Here is a 14198-nt window from a genome sequence, read left to right as displayed (position 1 = left end):
TGTATTTCAATGCCTTTTATTTCATTCATTTGCCTGATTGCTCTGCCTAGGACTCCCAGTACCATGTTGAATAGGAATGGTAAAAGTGGGCATTTTTGTAGAAGTTAGAAAGAGCTCAAATGAAAAATCTAGGAGTCAACAACTCTGTGCTGAAAAAAATCAAAGAAAAAAATTAACAACCTAACATTAGACCAAGGGGAACTAGAAAAAGAAAAGCAAACCAACCCCAAAGCTAGCACAAGAAAGGAAAACCAAAATCAGAGCTGAACTGAATAAAATTGAGATGTGAAAGTACATAAAAAAGCTCAACAAATTCAGAAAATAAAACTAGAAGAGATAAGTAAATTCCTGGAAACATACATTCTCCCAAGATTGAACTACGAGAAAACTGAAATCCTGGAACAGACCATTAAGGGGTTTTGAAATCCAATTGGTAATAAAAAGCCAACTAACCAGAAAAAGGCCCGGAACAGGTGGATTCATTGCTAAATTCTTCTATAATGAAGACCCGGTAATAATTCTACTGAAATTATTCCAAAAACTTGAGGAGGAAGGACTCCACCCTAACTCATATTAGGAGGCCAGCATCATTCTGATACCAAAACCTGGCAGAGACATATAACATAAAAAGAAAACTTCAGGCCAATATGCCTGATGAACATAGATACAAAACTCCTCAAGAAAATACTAGCAAATACAACCCGGCAGCACATCAAAAAGCCAATGCACCATGAACAAGTAGGCTTCATTCCTGGGATGCATGGTTGGTTCAACATACATTATACGATTCATCACATAAATTGAACTAAAACTGAAAACGTGATTATCTCAATAGATGCAGAAAAGGCTTTTGATAAAATTCAATATCACTTCATGTTAAAAAACTCCCAACAAAATACACACCAAAGGAACATATCTCAAAATAATAAGAGCTATCTGTGACAAACCCACAGCCAGCATCATATGGAATGGGCAAAAGCTGGACGCATTCCCCCTAAGAACTGGTAAAAGAACAAAACAATAAATTACATTTCAATAACACTTTAAAAAATTGCTCCTCAAAGACATTGGTAAGAGAAAGAAAAGACAAGCCATATTTAAGGAGAAAATATTTGGAAATTATAGATCTGATAAAGGACCTCTGTCTGCAACACTAAGGGAACTCTCAAAATTTATTAATAAAGAGACAATCAAATTTTCAAGTGAATAAAAGATTTGTAGAGATATTCAGCAAAGAAGATATATGGAAGTCACATAACAATATGATGAGGTATTCAATATCGTTAGTCATTAGGCAAGTGCAAATTTAAACCACTGTATACCAAGTAAAATGACAAAAGTCAAAAGAATCACCATTCCACATATCGGCAAAGATGTATGGAAACAAAAACTCTCATACACTGCTGATGGAAATGTGAAACTTTACAAGCACGTTATAAACACTTTGGCAGCTTCTTAAAATAGTAAATCTGTACCTACCATATGATACTGCTATTTCACTGAAATGAAAGGAAAGGATATGTCCATACAGATTTGTTGATAAAAGCTTTAGTTTTATAACCAGAAGCCATCCAAATCCATGAACAGATGAATAAATAAAATAAATTGTGATATATTCATCATATGGAATATTAGCAGTATAGCAGAGTGATCTATTAATACACATGACAACATGGCTACATCTCAAAATAATTCTGAATTTTAAAAACCAAAATAATTTACATAGTGTATAATTCTATTTATAGAAAACTTAATCTATTATGATACAAAGCCAACTGGTAGTTGTCTGAGTTGAGGTAGAAAGGTGAGGGAGGAATTACTACTGACACAAGGACACTTTGGAAGTGGTAGATATATCCGATATATCCACTATCTTTTTTTTTTTTTTTTTTTGAGACAGGGTGTGGTTCTGTCACCCAGACTGGAGTGCGGTGGCACATTCTTGGCTCACTGCAACCTCTGTCTCCTGGGCTCAAGTCATCCTCCAAACTCAGCCTCCCAAGTAGCTGCGACTACAAGCACATGCCACCATGTCTGGCCAATTTTGTGTATTTTTTAGAGAAGGGGTTTCACCACGTTTCCCATGCTGGTCTTGAACTCCTGAGCTCAATCTATCCACCTGCCTTGGCCTCCCAAAGTGCTGGCATTGCAAGCATGAGCCACCATGCCTGTATATGTTTACTATCTTGATTGCAGATGTATACGATGTTCAAGCTTTTTAAATTATACACTTTAATTATGTGCAGTTTTTTGCATGTAAGTTATATCTCAATATAATTGCTAAAAGTTTACATATTATTTTAAAACTGCCAAGTTTGATTTAATAAATCTTTTTATATTTAAAAAACTAATATAATTCTGCATATTATCAAGACAAAAAAGAAAAACCATGTGATTACCTTGACATACACAGAAAAAGCATTTGGCAAATTGAAAAGTTTTTTCACGATTAAAAAAAACAAACTCTCAGTTTGATAAGAACAGAAGGCAACACTTCCAACCCTGCTAAGGACAGATTTGAAAAACCCACAGGTAACATTAATAAGATTGAATGCTTTATAGTAAATAGAGAAAAACGTGGAATATCTGCTGTTACTCTTTCAATCCAGCATTATACTAGAGATATTATCCATTGCAATAAAGTAAGAACAGTAAATAAATAGAAACATTGCAAAGATTGAAAAGAAAGAATTGAAGCTATCTTTCTTCACAGTTCATGATTATGTATGTAAACAATTCCAAAAATCTACAAAAATCTACCAAAACTATTAAGTGAATTTGGCAATGTTGCAGAATGTAAGTTTAATATAAATAGTCTGTTGTATTTCTGTATATTAGCAATGAGTGTTTGGAAAATAAAATAAAAATACAATTTCATTTAAAGTAACATCTGAATTCATGATGTGCTTAGAAACAAATACAACAAAATTTGTGTAAGGCCAGTACACTGAAAACTACAAAACACTGCTTTGAGAAATTATTAAAAAAAAAAAAAAAAAAAAAAAAAACTAAATTAGTGGGGAGGTAAACCTTGTCATGAATCAGAAGAGCTGTTATAGTTAAAAAGCCAGTTCTATCCAAATTGATCTCCAGATGCAATGCAATTCTAACAAAAATTCCAACAGGCAATTTGGTAGAAATTTATAAGCTGATTTCTATGAAAATGTCAATGACCAATAATAATAAGAGAGCAATATTGTAAAAGAACAATCGTGAATGTATTCACTCCCTATTTCCAGATTTACTATACAGCTATGGAAATCAAGATAATGTGTATTGTTGAAAAAATAGAACATATATCAATATAAGACAAAAGAGAACTCAGAAATAGATCCTTACATATATGTATAATAAATGATTCTTAGACATGAACATAGTTATATGTATATATACATAATCACCTTTTGATGATTATCTATCTTTATCTCCAAAACAGGTAACATTCAGAGAACATAAAAAGAAGCCACAATATAGGAGAAATTATATTTATCTCCAACAAAGTATTTTTTAATAATATATATATATAATGCAGTCTGATAAGATAAACAGCACAATGAAACAATTTCTCAAAAGACTTGAATAGATACTTCAGAAAATAAGATACATAAATGGTCAATTTGCAAATGAAAAGATGCTCAACTCTTTAGTCATCAGGGAGCTCAATCAATACAACAATGAGATACCACTACTTATCCATCAGAACAGCTAAAATTAAAAAGACTGAAAATACCACATATCAGTGAGGATATAAGCACTTGGAAGTTTTATACTTGTGGGAATGAAAAATGGTACAACTCCTTTGAAAATCTGGCTAGTAGTTTCTTGTAAGACTAAACATGTACAGATCAGATGGACAGTCCTTCCACTCCTAGGAATTTACACACTATATCCACACAATGATCTGCATGTGGATGCTCATGATGCTTTATTCAAAATAGCCCAAACCTAGAATGACACAAATGTCCAGCAACAAGTGAATGTATAAACAGACATGGTATAGCCATGCAAAGGAATACTACCTAGCAATTACAAGGCATTAACTGTTGCTGAAAATACTCACATGGATGGATTTTAAAATTAATATAACACATGAAAGAAGGCAGACACAAAAGAACACAGGTATAATTTCATTTATAGAAAATGGTTAAAAATGCGCTGCCAGAAAGTGACACTGACTCCTCAGACCTGAGGGTTGAAAGAGTGATGAACTGCAAAGGGTTACAAGAAACTTTGAGCTTATGGAAATTCCTATATCTTGATTGTAGCAGTAGTTCCATTAGTGTGTATATTTGTAAACATGCATTGGATTACACATTTTAAAGTGGTGCAGTCTATTGTACCTAATAAATACCTTTATAATGTTGATTTAGTTATCTTAATTTCTCCATACTAGCAATTAGCAGCTAGAAAATGAAATTCAATAAAAAATTACAGAGATTAATATCCAAAATCATTACATGCTTAAGAATACATATAATGAAGCAGGTACAAAGCCCCTGAAAGCTATTGGTGAGAGAAATTAGAGAAGACTAAATAGAGAAATATATTACATTCATGGATTGGAGGATTCAATTTTGTTAGGATATTACATCAACATAGTTCTGATTACTGTTTCTAGTAGGAATTTTTAGAGAAATGTAAAACCTAATTTCAAGATGTATTTGAAAATCAAAGAACCTAGAACAGGCAAGTCAGTCCTGAAGAAGCAGTAAGTTGTAGGAGTTATTCTGCTGGATTTCAACTCATTTTAGAGCTACAATCATTTAAAAACTATGGTACTAGTGTAAGTATATGAAGTATATCAACATACGAAGAATACAGACTCAAACATTATGCTCATATATATACAGTTATTTAAAGTTTTTAAAAACAAAGACACCAGTGCTTTTCATTGGGGAAATGAAAGACTTTTCAATAAAAAGTTCTTAAGTGAAAGAAGTTTAAGACCAGCCTGAGCAACATAGCAAGACCTCATCTCTACAAAAAATTTTAAAACAAAAAATTAGCCAGAAATGGTGATGTGTGCCTAGAGTTCCAGATACTTGGAAAGCTGAGGCAGGAGGATCGCTTGTGCCCAGGAGTTCGAGGTTGCAGGGAGCTCTAATAACAACTGCACTCCAGCCTGGATGACAGAATGAGAATCTCTCTCAAAAAAAAAAAAAAAACAAGCATCTCACATTAATAGTAAGTGGCCAGAATATAATGCTGACTGCATGTTGTGAGGAAATGTATTAAATGAAACAAATTGAATTCAAGAATTTTTTTTGTTTCGTTTTGTTTTTTGTTTGTTTGTTTTAATGTGTGTTTGCTTGTTTTGCAGAAATGAGGTACAGGGGAGAGAAACACCTACTTGGAAAGCACCTACACAACTGAATTGGAAAATGTGGAAAGCGGATTGGGGAAAGGGGACTCTTCCCGAGATCTGGCTCCAGTACTTACAGCAAAGGGAACTTGGGCGAGTTACAGACTCTCTCTGCCTTGGTTTCTTCATCAGTAAAACAGAATCATCCCATAAACTGTAAGGTCCGTGGTATCAGAGTGTCCCCAAACTGACTGCACATCTGAGTCATGTTAACAAACACATTCCAGGCCCCACCTGAGGGTACTGAATCAGAATCCCTGCAAGGAGGACACTGGACTTGTATTTGCACTGACCTTCCAGGTGTTTCTTACTCTGATCAACTTAGGGGTAGGAACCATTGAGCTCCATCACATCATTCCAAAGCCAAAACACAAAAGCAGAACAAGAATGTATTCAATGCAGTCTCTAAAGAGGAGAAAACTGTTGGGGGAACCTAGAAGTGATGGAGACATGCCTTGCTGGGCTCCATCTTTATCCTGAGTATGGCAGAGACACGAGCCCTTCGGGACACATGCCTGAGGCAGTGACAGTCCAACCTTGGAACAGTGGAAGCCCTAGTTTCAAATTCAAGCTTGCTTTGAGTAGATGTTAAGTTTACATCTTTTTGCATGGCAACAGGGCCAATTTTCTCCAAGCTGCTCAACTTACAAGAAAAGGAATCATACTGCTAAGACTTCAAACTTCAGCAGACTTGGGTAAGTAAGTCTTATAAATCTGTTCTAGCCACCTAACAAGAAACCAGAAATTTAGCAAGTTCTTTCACATTCAGGACAATTGTGTTCACTAGATCAGAGGCACTGAGACATGAAGAAAAGACCCCCTAAAAAGGGAAAGCATTCCTTCCTGCCCTAGGACATCCCTGCCAACTTCAGGGAGGTTGGAACACAGCTGCCCACTCTACAGTATGGCTTGCTTTTGTGTCTGGAAAGTGTCTGACATTCTGAGACCTCGACCAATTTCAGAGAGCTTTGAGAAGAGCCTGAATCACTGATGGAATTGGACAGTGCATGGAAATGGTTCAGCAGGATGAGGGTAAGTGCAGGACACGGCCTGGTCATACTGAAGAGACAATGAGTGGCGCTGATGGGGACAGACAAAGATTAAAAACAAAAGTTTGTGCTTCGACTTCAGAAACTCAAACCAATAACTAATTTGCTCTTATAAGTAATAACGAGTATTTTTCTATTTACATGAGAATTTAACCTCAAAACAGAAATCAGAAAAATATTAAGTCCAGGGCATAAAACCTAAGCCATAGCTTATATTTATTCTTTAAAATAGAGATAAGAGTAAAATCTTCTCTATAAAAAACATATATCATGGTTACAAAAAGGCAAAAATCTTAATGAGAATCATTGGTATTCTATAGAAGAGTGAATTAAATATAGCCAAGGGAAGACCCAAGTGTCATACTTCTCTTGTATATTAGGAAGTTCCATTGAAATTCCAGGTAATAGAGGTTATTTCCCATACTGTTAAAGCGAGGTTGCAGACACTTCTAAACTTTGACCCCAAATACTCTAGTAAGGCACATCTCTGTTCTGGAAAATGATACAGTAGTGAATACTAGTCCCTTGACTCAATATGGTCATTCTGCCAGAATCACAGAAACAAAAAAATGGAAATATGGCCAAATACATGATTTGCTATCCTCTTCTTCAGGTTTCATACCTGTTTCTTATAGATAATAACATTACCTTAAGGATTATGATGAAAACACAAAGTCTAAATATGTGCAGTTTTGGGGAAAATGTTTGGTACACATTGGTCAATTAATATTATTCATAATTATATGAATATTCACTGAATTATATGGATTCTATGAATAATCACTGAATAAATATTGTGATTGCTTTCATTGACAGTGCTCAAGACTCATCCCTGTGTGACCTCAAATAAGCCATATAACTTTCTGGTCTTTCTGACTTTGTGACTACCGCTAAGAAAACATAACCTTAGGGGAAACTATCTCTACCTTGATGATTTTATGCACACAAGAGATGAGCAATGAGGAACATGCTTGATGTATTGGGAAAGAGGTGGGCCTATAGCATTGTCACAAGGGTGCACTAATACTGAGAGTGACTGCTGAAGAAATGGTCCCCATCAGTGACCCTCAGGTGAGACCAGGGAGCCAAGTGTTTCAGCACAGGCTGGGCAATTGGAATACAGGGCTCCTAAGATTCCATGACACCCCCACCTTCTAATTCTGTTATTGCAACTGCAGACCGTTACCTGGCACACTGGCTGCTACCTCCCTCACTCTTGTCAGAGTCGGAGCTGTAGGCAGGGCCTTCACCTCTGAGCTCAGGTGTCCTGGACGCTGTTTTTGCAGTTAAGGACTCTAAAGTGTTGTTGGGTGTTGATCAAGTTTTTCTCAACCGTAAGTTAACAATTCCAGTTATTATCATCTCTCAGTCCTGATTAAACCTAATTGATTTCAGTAGTTTTTGACACATCATGTGTTTGGGTTTCTTCTCCCCAGTCCCTGGCTCTACCTCTTCCGCCACAAACATCAGCATGGTGGTATCTGCCGACCCTTTGTCCAGCAAGAGGGCAGAGATGAACGTTCTAGAAATCAACCAGGAATTGCGCTCCCAGGTGGCAGAGAGCAACCAGCAGTTCCGAGACCTCAAAGAGAAATTCCTTATAACTCAAGCTACTGCCTACTCCCTGGCCAACCAGCTGAAGAAATACAGTAAGTTCTATAGATTCACCATCACTAAAGTGAGGGCCGATCACCTGTCTTCTCTCTGAGAAACTGAACGGTCTCTTCATCAAAATTAATGTCATCCTTCCCATACTTCTAGGACAATAGAAGTGGGTATTTTAACCTCATTTTGTTAAACATGGAAAACAGGCACAAAGAGGTTAGCAACTTTTCCACAACTGCAGTCTGGCATGAGATGGAACTAGAGTTAAAATCCAACATGTTGACTGCTGACACAGGCACAGAACCACCTGTTTTCCTGAGTAAGGGGCTAAATCATGTTTATGAGAATTCTCTCTGTACTATACAAGATCCTGCAGACGTATAACATCTAGTCTCTTGGTCAAAATATCTGGGACTAATGAACTTCCATTCAGTTCGAGCTTCTTTGAGGCCTAATAGGCAAAGCTCCGTCTGGTGGACTCTGGGGTAAATATGGCAACCGTACACTGTACCCGCTCTAAGGAGCTTAAAGAAGAGTCGGCTCCTAACAGAAACTGTGGTATCTGTGACACCCTTCAAAGCAGGTAGTGTCCCAGTGAGAGGGAAGCCCTGCTTCCTGGGGCACAAGCTCTTGTTCCTAAAGAGGAAGAAAGCTGGCACATAAGACATTCTGGAGGTAGCAGTGTAGTGTGCAGAGCAGAGATCCTGGGCCAGAATCCTGGGTTCCATCCAAGTTGCCTATCTTCTCTTTGCTTCAGTTTCCTCATCTGTTCATTGGGTACTATAATAATACCTACCTCTGTAAATTACTGCAATGAATTACGTGACCTATTTCTTGTATATTTCCTAGAACAGTTCTTGGAACAGAGTAAACGTTATGTATTTGTTCTTCATTCTACTGTTTCTAGCTTAATTCAAACTTCATTAGTATTTGGGCATATTTCTGTCGTTGCCTCACGGTCTTATGCCTCATATTTTATGAAATTATATCCAGTTATGATTTTTTAAATGTTTGATATATTTGCACTTGAAATTCCCGGTACAAGGGAAACCATGAGTCCCATAGTGCTAAGGGTCTTTCCGACTCTGCAGGATATCATTACTTCATGCCCCAGTGCACTGTTTTACAGGAGAGGCTGCAAGGCTTGGGGAAGTGACCCAAGATACAGAGTCAGACCTCAGGGGCTGTGAATTCTGACTCTGCCTTGTTCCAGGTGAATCATCTTCTCAAGCTACTTGATGGGCCCTTGAGTTTCTTTCTTCCCATCTCTAAGTTGGGGAGTATCAGATGCTAGAATGTTGGGAGGTTGATAAATAAAGATGTGGAAATGCCTGCCTGGAGCCTGGTACTGGGGCTGCTTTCATCCTTGGGATGGATGCTGCCACCTGCCCTGTAGGCAGTGATCCCAGCAGCATGTCCAGCCTTCCACTGAGGCGGGTGTGTCTGTCTTTTCTCAGAGTGTGAAGAGTACAAAGACATCATAGACTCTGTGCTGAGGGATGAACAGCAATTCACGGAGAAGCTGACAGAGAAGCTCAGACAAGCTGAGGAGCTCGGGTGAGTAGGCCCCGTGGGGGGCAGGCAGTGGGGCAGGGGTGTGAATCTCTGAAGTGCAGCAACTCAGCTGGGAGAACTAAGAGCTAAGCTGGGCCAGGACAAGGGCAGGCATTTACATGGCAGGCACATGTCACACAAATATTTATAAAACAGAGAACAGTCATCTTAGTAAGTTATTGATTGCAGTTGTTTCTTAAGCCTTGTTTTCTCTTCTTGAAGCCACTAATTGTTTAGGTAAAATTTGCATAACACAAAATAAACCAAAAACAAGTGAACCACTCAGAAGCATTTAGGGTACTCAAAATGGTGTGAGATCACCACCACCTTTACTCTTAGTCAGAATCACCTCGTGACTGACTGCAGCGTTTCATTCATTCAATCAGTGTTGCCTTCTTGACCCTGTCATTCTTTTCTTCTTTAATCTTTTCAATTCACCCCATCTGCACCTGGCCACATTTCTGTGCATGGCTTGTGTCTAGTCACTGCAAGATGCGCTAAGTGAATTTTCACATAGAGATGCCCATGGCCAAAGTGAGGAATTCAAAGGACATTCTTGTGGAACTGATTTAGGAAGACACCGACTTTTGTATACAGAAGAAAAAGATGAATGGAACATTAATGAGGATCTTACAGAAGCACTCTCTGATATATCAGAAGGCTCTGTGTGTGTGTGTGTGTGTGTATATGTATATGTATGTGTATATATATGTGTGTGTGTGTATATATGTGTGTCTTGACCACAGACATCTCCCCAAACATGTTCTGACCTTCTGCTTGGAAGGCTCCTTGAGGACATTCTAAAAGAAACCTCTGTTGCAGTATTAGAACTGATCACTCATCCCTTTCCATTATTAAATCTTCTCTACTATCTCACCTTAGGCAATATAAAGCCCTGGTTCACTCTCAGGCACGAGAGCTGACCCAGTTACGGGAGAAGTTACAGGAAGGGAGAGATGCCTCCCGCTCACTGAATCAGCATTTCAAGGCCCTCCTCACTCCTGATGACCTTGAAAAGTCCCAGGGTCAGGACCTCCGAGAGCAGCTGGCTGAGGGGTGCAGGCTGGCAGAGCACCTTGCTCACAAGCTGAGCCCAGGTAAGCTGGCCATGGGTCCTGATGACACACAGCTCCAGGCTTATGGAAGTCTCCAGACCTCTACACCTCCACAATGACAACTTTACGGGTAGTGTGTCTTTCCAGTAAACATTTGTGGCCATGACATGACCAGGACTTCCTGGGTAGGAATAGAGATGGGAAACCCATGGGGTTGGAGGTCACAGTATTGCAAAGCTCTCCTCCTTTCTTGATGGAACGTGGTCTTTGGAGCAAGAGGCAGCATTTGTCCAGTTTTAAAGGACAGGAAGGAGGCTGTGACAGGAGGCAGCTTGTTAAAGTGAAAAGACACCCAGACTAAGAGTGAAGGTTCCCAGGCTCTATCTTCAGCAATGTCTCTAGCAACTGTGGGCAACTGATTAATTTATCCTTCCTGGGTTTCTATGTCTAATTCTGTGAAGGCAAACAAATTGTCTCTGGCATTCAAATGTAGGAACACTTATGACTATATTTCTCAATGAGATAAAGCCCCTCACTGTGTCGTGTTGGAGAAGTCACTTGATGTGGTGGCATTTGGTGGTAGGAAGTGGTTTAGACTGGAGCACTCCCCATGGACAGGTTGTCCCTGGATAACACAATGGAAGCCACTTGGAGGGCCCATGAAGTCCGTAATGTATGGAATATTGTGGGACAAGGTTGTTTGTCCTGTTCTAAAAGAAAGATATAGGTTCTAAATGCGAGTTGTGATAGGACCCAGAGTCTGTGCCTAGGAATCAGATCTATGGCAGAATTGGGGAGACAGCTGCTGAAGTTCAGAGAAGCTGGACGAGCCTCCAGTGATATGAAGAGCAGAGGGTCTTTTCAATATTTGACCACATCTTGATGGTGACCCCCCAGATCAGAAACGCATTGCCTCATGGATCAGGAAAAGATGCCAGGGCATTTTTTTAGAGATAAAACATGAGAGCTTTCAGTACAGTGTGGACTCAAACACATAGATCTTCATGTCTCTGTACACATATGGCTCACTGTACTTACGTAGATGAAGTGGGACACATCTGAATGGACACTTCTGTATTTGCAGAAAATGATGAAGATGAGGATGAAGATGAGATGGATGAGGAGGTTGAGAAAGTACAGGAATCACCTGCCCCCAGGTAACACTGAATAATCAGGAGCGGGTAATGGGTGATAAAATACGAAAAAGGTCTCAGAAAGAACACAAGGCGGGTGAAGGTAGTCACAGATTCCAGATGCAGGATAAGAAAGCTGCAGAGTCCACTGATTTCATGCACTCACCCAGCAAGGAAATAGCCCTGTTAACATGCTTGTCCATTGTCTTCATGGTACACGTAAGCATGACCCTAGATGAACTCACAGCCCTAGGGACTTCCTGCACACCCAGAGGAGAACTTTTCTTCTCTGTAGTGAAAGTCAGGAGGACATGCAAAGCTGCTTTATACATGGTTGTCTTTAGGTTCCTTTTAGTAAAGATAAATAACAGAGAGGCAACAAGCAGAGGAAATAGGAAGCACCTAGCAAAGTTGAACATGAAGAAACGTATTTAGACAAAAAAATTTACATTTCATGTCACAATATTAAAATTAAAAAAAAAATCTAGAAGGCACGCCATCTCTAGAGTCCACAATGACTTCAACGCCTGTATTCCCATGGCCACAGTGAACTACAACCCAGCTTAGACACACAGTGTGGCAGTTGTTTTTGGATCTCTGTGTGTGCTGTCAAGACTGTACCATACAGAGACAGCTGAGTCTCCATCCTGCTCAGCTCCTATCTACCCAATGCAATGATCACTAGCTGCTCACTTCCTCTCTGGTTCCCATGGCAGCCATGCTCTGTTGCAGACAGAAAAGGATCGCCTGTTCCCTCTTAAAAGGAACCTCTCCTTTGCATTCTGGGACCACTCCCTTAAGCCTCCTTTCAAAACCAGCTAGGACTTCTTGGGCTCCAATCACTTTTGGATTAATCTTTTGTCATCTCTCTCCCACTGGGCTCATCAGGGAGGTGCAGAAGGCTGAAGAAAAGGAAGTCCCTCAGAATTCACTGGAGGAATGTGCTGTCACTTGTTCAAATAGTCACAACCCTTCTAACTCCAACCAGCCTCACAGGAGCACCAAAATCACATTTGAGGAAAACAAAGTTGACTGTGCTCTGGTTGTAGAGAGTGAACGCTTTCATGATGAAGAGGAGGAAGCTCTAACCGTTCTCCCAGGTAGCCTCTCTATTCTTTGTCCCTCCCACCTCTGTCTAGGCTGAGGAAGATCAATTCTGAGGACAGGCTGTATACATACGTATTGGTTTGAATCACAAACTATAATGGAGCCGGGTGCAGTGGCTCACACCTATAATCCCAGCACTTTGGGAGGCCCAGGTGGGTGGATCACTTGAGTTCAGGAGTTCAAGACCAGCTTGGGAAACATGGTTAAACCCACCTTTACAAAGAATATGAAAAACTAAACAGGCATGGTGGTGCGTGCCTGTCATCCCAATTACCCAGGCAACTGAGCGGGGGAGAATCACCTGAGCCCCGGAAGTAGAGGCTGCAGTAAGCCATAATTATACCACTGCACTCCAATCTGAGTGACAGAGTGAGGCTCTGTCTCAAAAAAAGAAAAAGAAAGAGAGAGAGAGAGAGGAGAGAAGAGAGAGAGAGACAGAGAGAAAGAAAGGGAAGGGAAGGGAAAAGAAAAGAAAAGAAGAAAGAAGAAAAAGAAAGACACTATGATGGAATAATAAACACAGTTACTTGAGGGTCAGAGAACTTTCCTCTCCTCCTTGGCCCATGGCATGGACTTTGTCTTCCTGGACCAAATATTAGCATATTGGACCACAGGCAGGTGTGACAAAGTCATAGCCACCTGTATACAGGAGGTAGCTGTCAGGCCTCCTGGCTCGGTTCGTGTGTCTCTTGTCACTTGCAATAATAATGTCCATGGAGTGTCTATGCCTGTCACAGGCCGCTGACAGTCTTGCCTATGTATTTGGACATGTTTCTCTGGATGCACTGTTCTCAGCCCCAGCCTTGGTCTCCTTTAGGTCAGCTTGTCCCGGCTAAGCAGTCACCTTGAAAGCAGGACATAAACACTTCTAACTTTATCTTGCTTAGAAGTTTTCCTAAACAAGGCTGGGCCCTGAGTTCCTCACCCCATGAGTGGCCAATGTTTCTGTGTAGCACCACACTCCTTTTTCTGCAGGGGTTGTTAGTATTTATCCATCAGTTCAGTCTCCTATATAAATTTCTCTAACCGTTCATTGACCATGATATATGATGAGATAAATCAGTATTGCAACAACACATCTGGAGAGTAGTTAGGGCCATTTTTGAAGATCTTGTGGAAAAAGTTTTCTTTAATTGTTGACACAGACTTAGGTCAGAGGATAGGTGATTATGATCTACCAGATGGGAGAGATTTTATCCCATGGGTCTGGAAAGAAGGCTCATCTACTTCTGAAAATAAGTCAGAATGGTCCTGTCAAAATGTCATATTCTTACACTGAGGATATTTATGTCTTGCGCCACGACTGGACATTGATTTGGTCTTTTGTGAAGTG

General features: G+C 39.7%; 1 protein-coding gene across 1 annotated transcript in view; it reads left to right on the top strand.

Moving 5' to 3' along the window:
- The first annotated feature begins 7120 nt into the window (after nucleotides 1–7120).
- Nucleotides 7121–14198, top strand: part of LOC103225889 (NBPF family member NBPF4-like) — a 64884-nt gene continuing 57806 nt past the window's right edge. The window contains 5 exon segments of the mRNA XM_073008529.1: nucleotides 7121–8060; nucleotides 9474–9573; nucleotides 10453–10667; nucleotides 11710–11782; nucleotides 12647–12858. Coding sequence (XP_072864630.1) covers nucleotides 7823–8060; nucleotides 9474–9573; nucleotides 10453–10667; nucleotides 11710–11782; nucleotides 12647–12858 — 838 coding nt within the window. The 5' untranslated portion in view covers nucleotides 7121–7822.

Source organism: Chlorocebus sabaeus, chromosome 20 (genome assembly GCF_047675955.1).
Source record: "Chlorocebus sabaeus isolate Y175 chromosome 20, mChlSab1.0.hap1, whole genome shotgun sequence".
Lineage (NCBI taxonomy): Eukaryota > Metazoa > Chordata > Mammalia > Primates > Cercopithecidae > Chlorocebus > Chlorocebus sabaeus.
The sequence above is the reverse complement of the archived record's forward strand: the minus strand, read 5'-3'. Positions and strand labels throughout refer to the sequence as shown.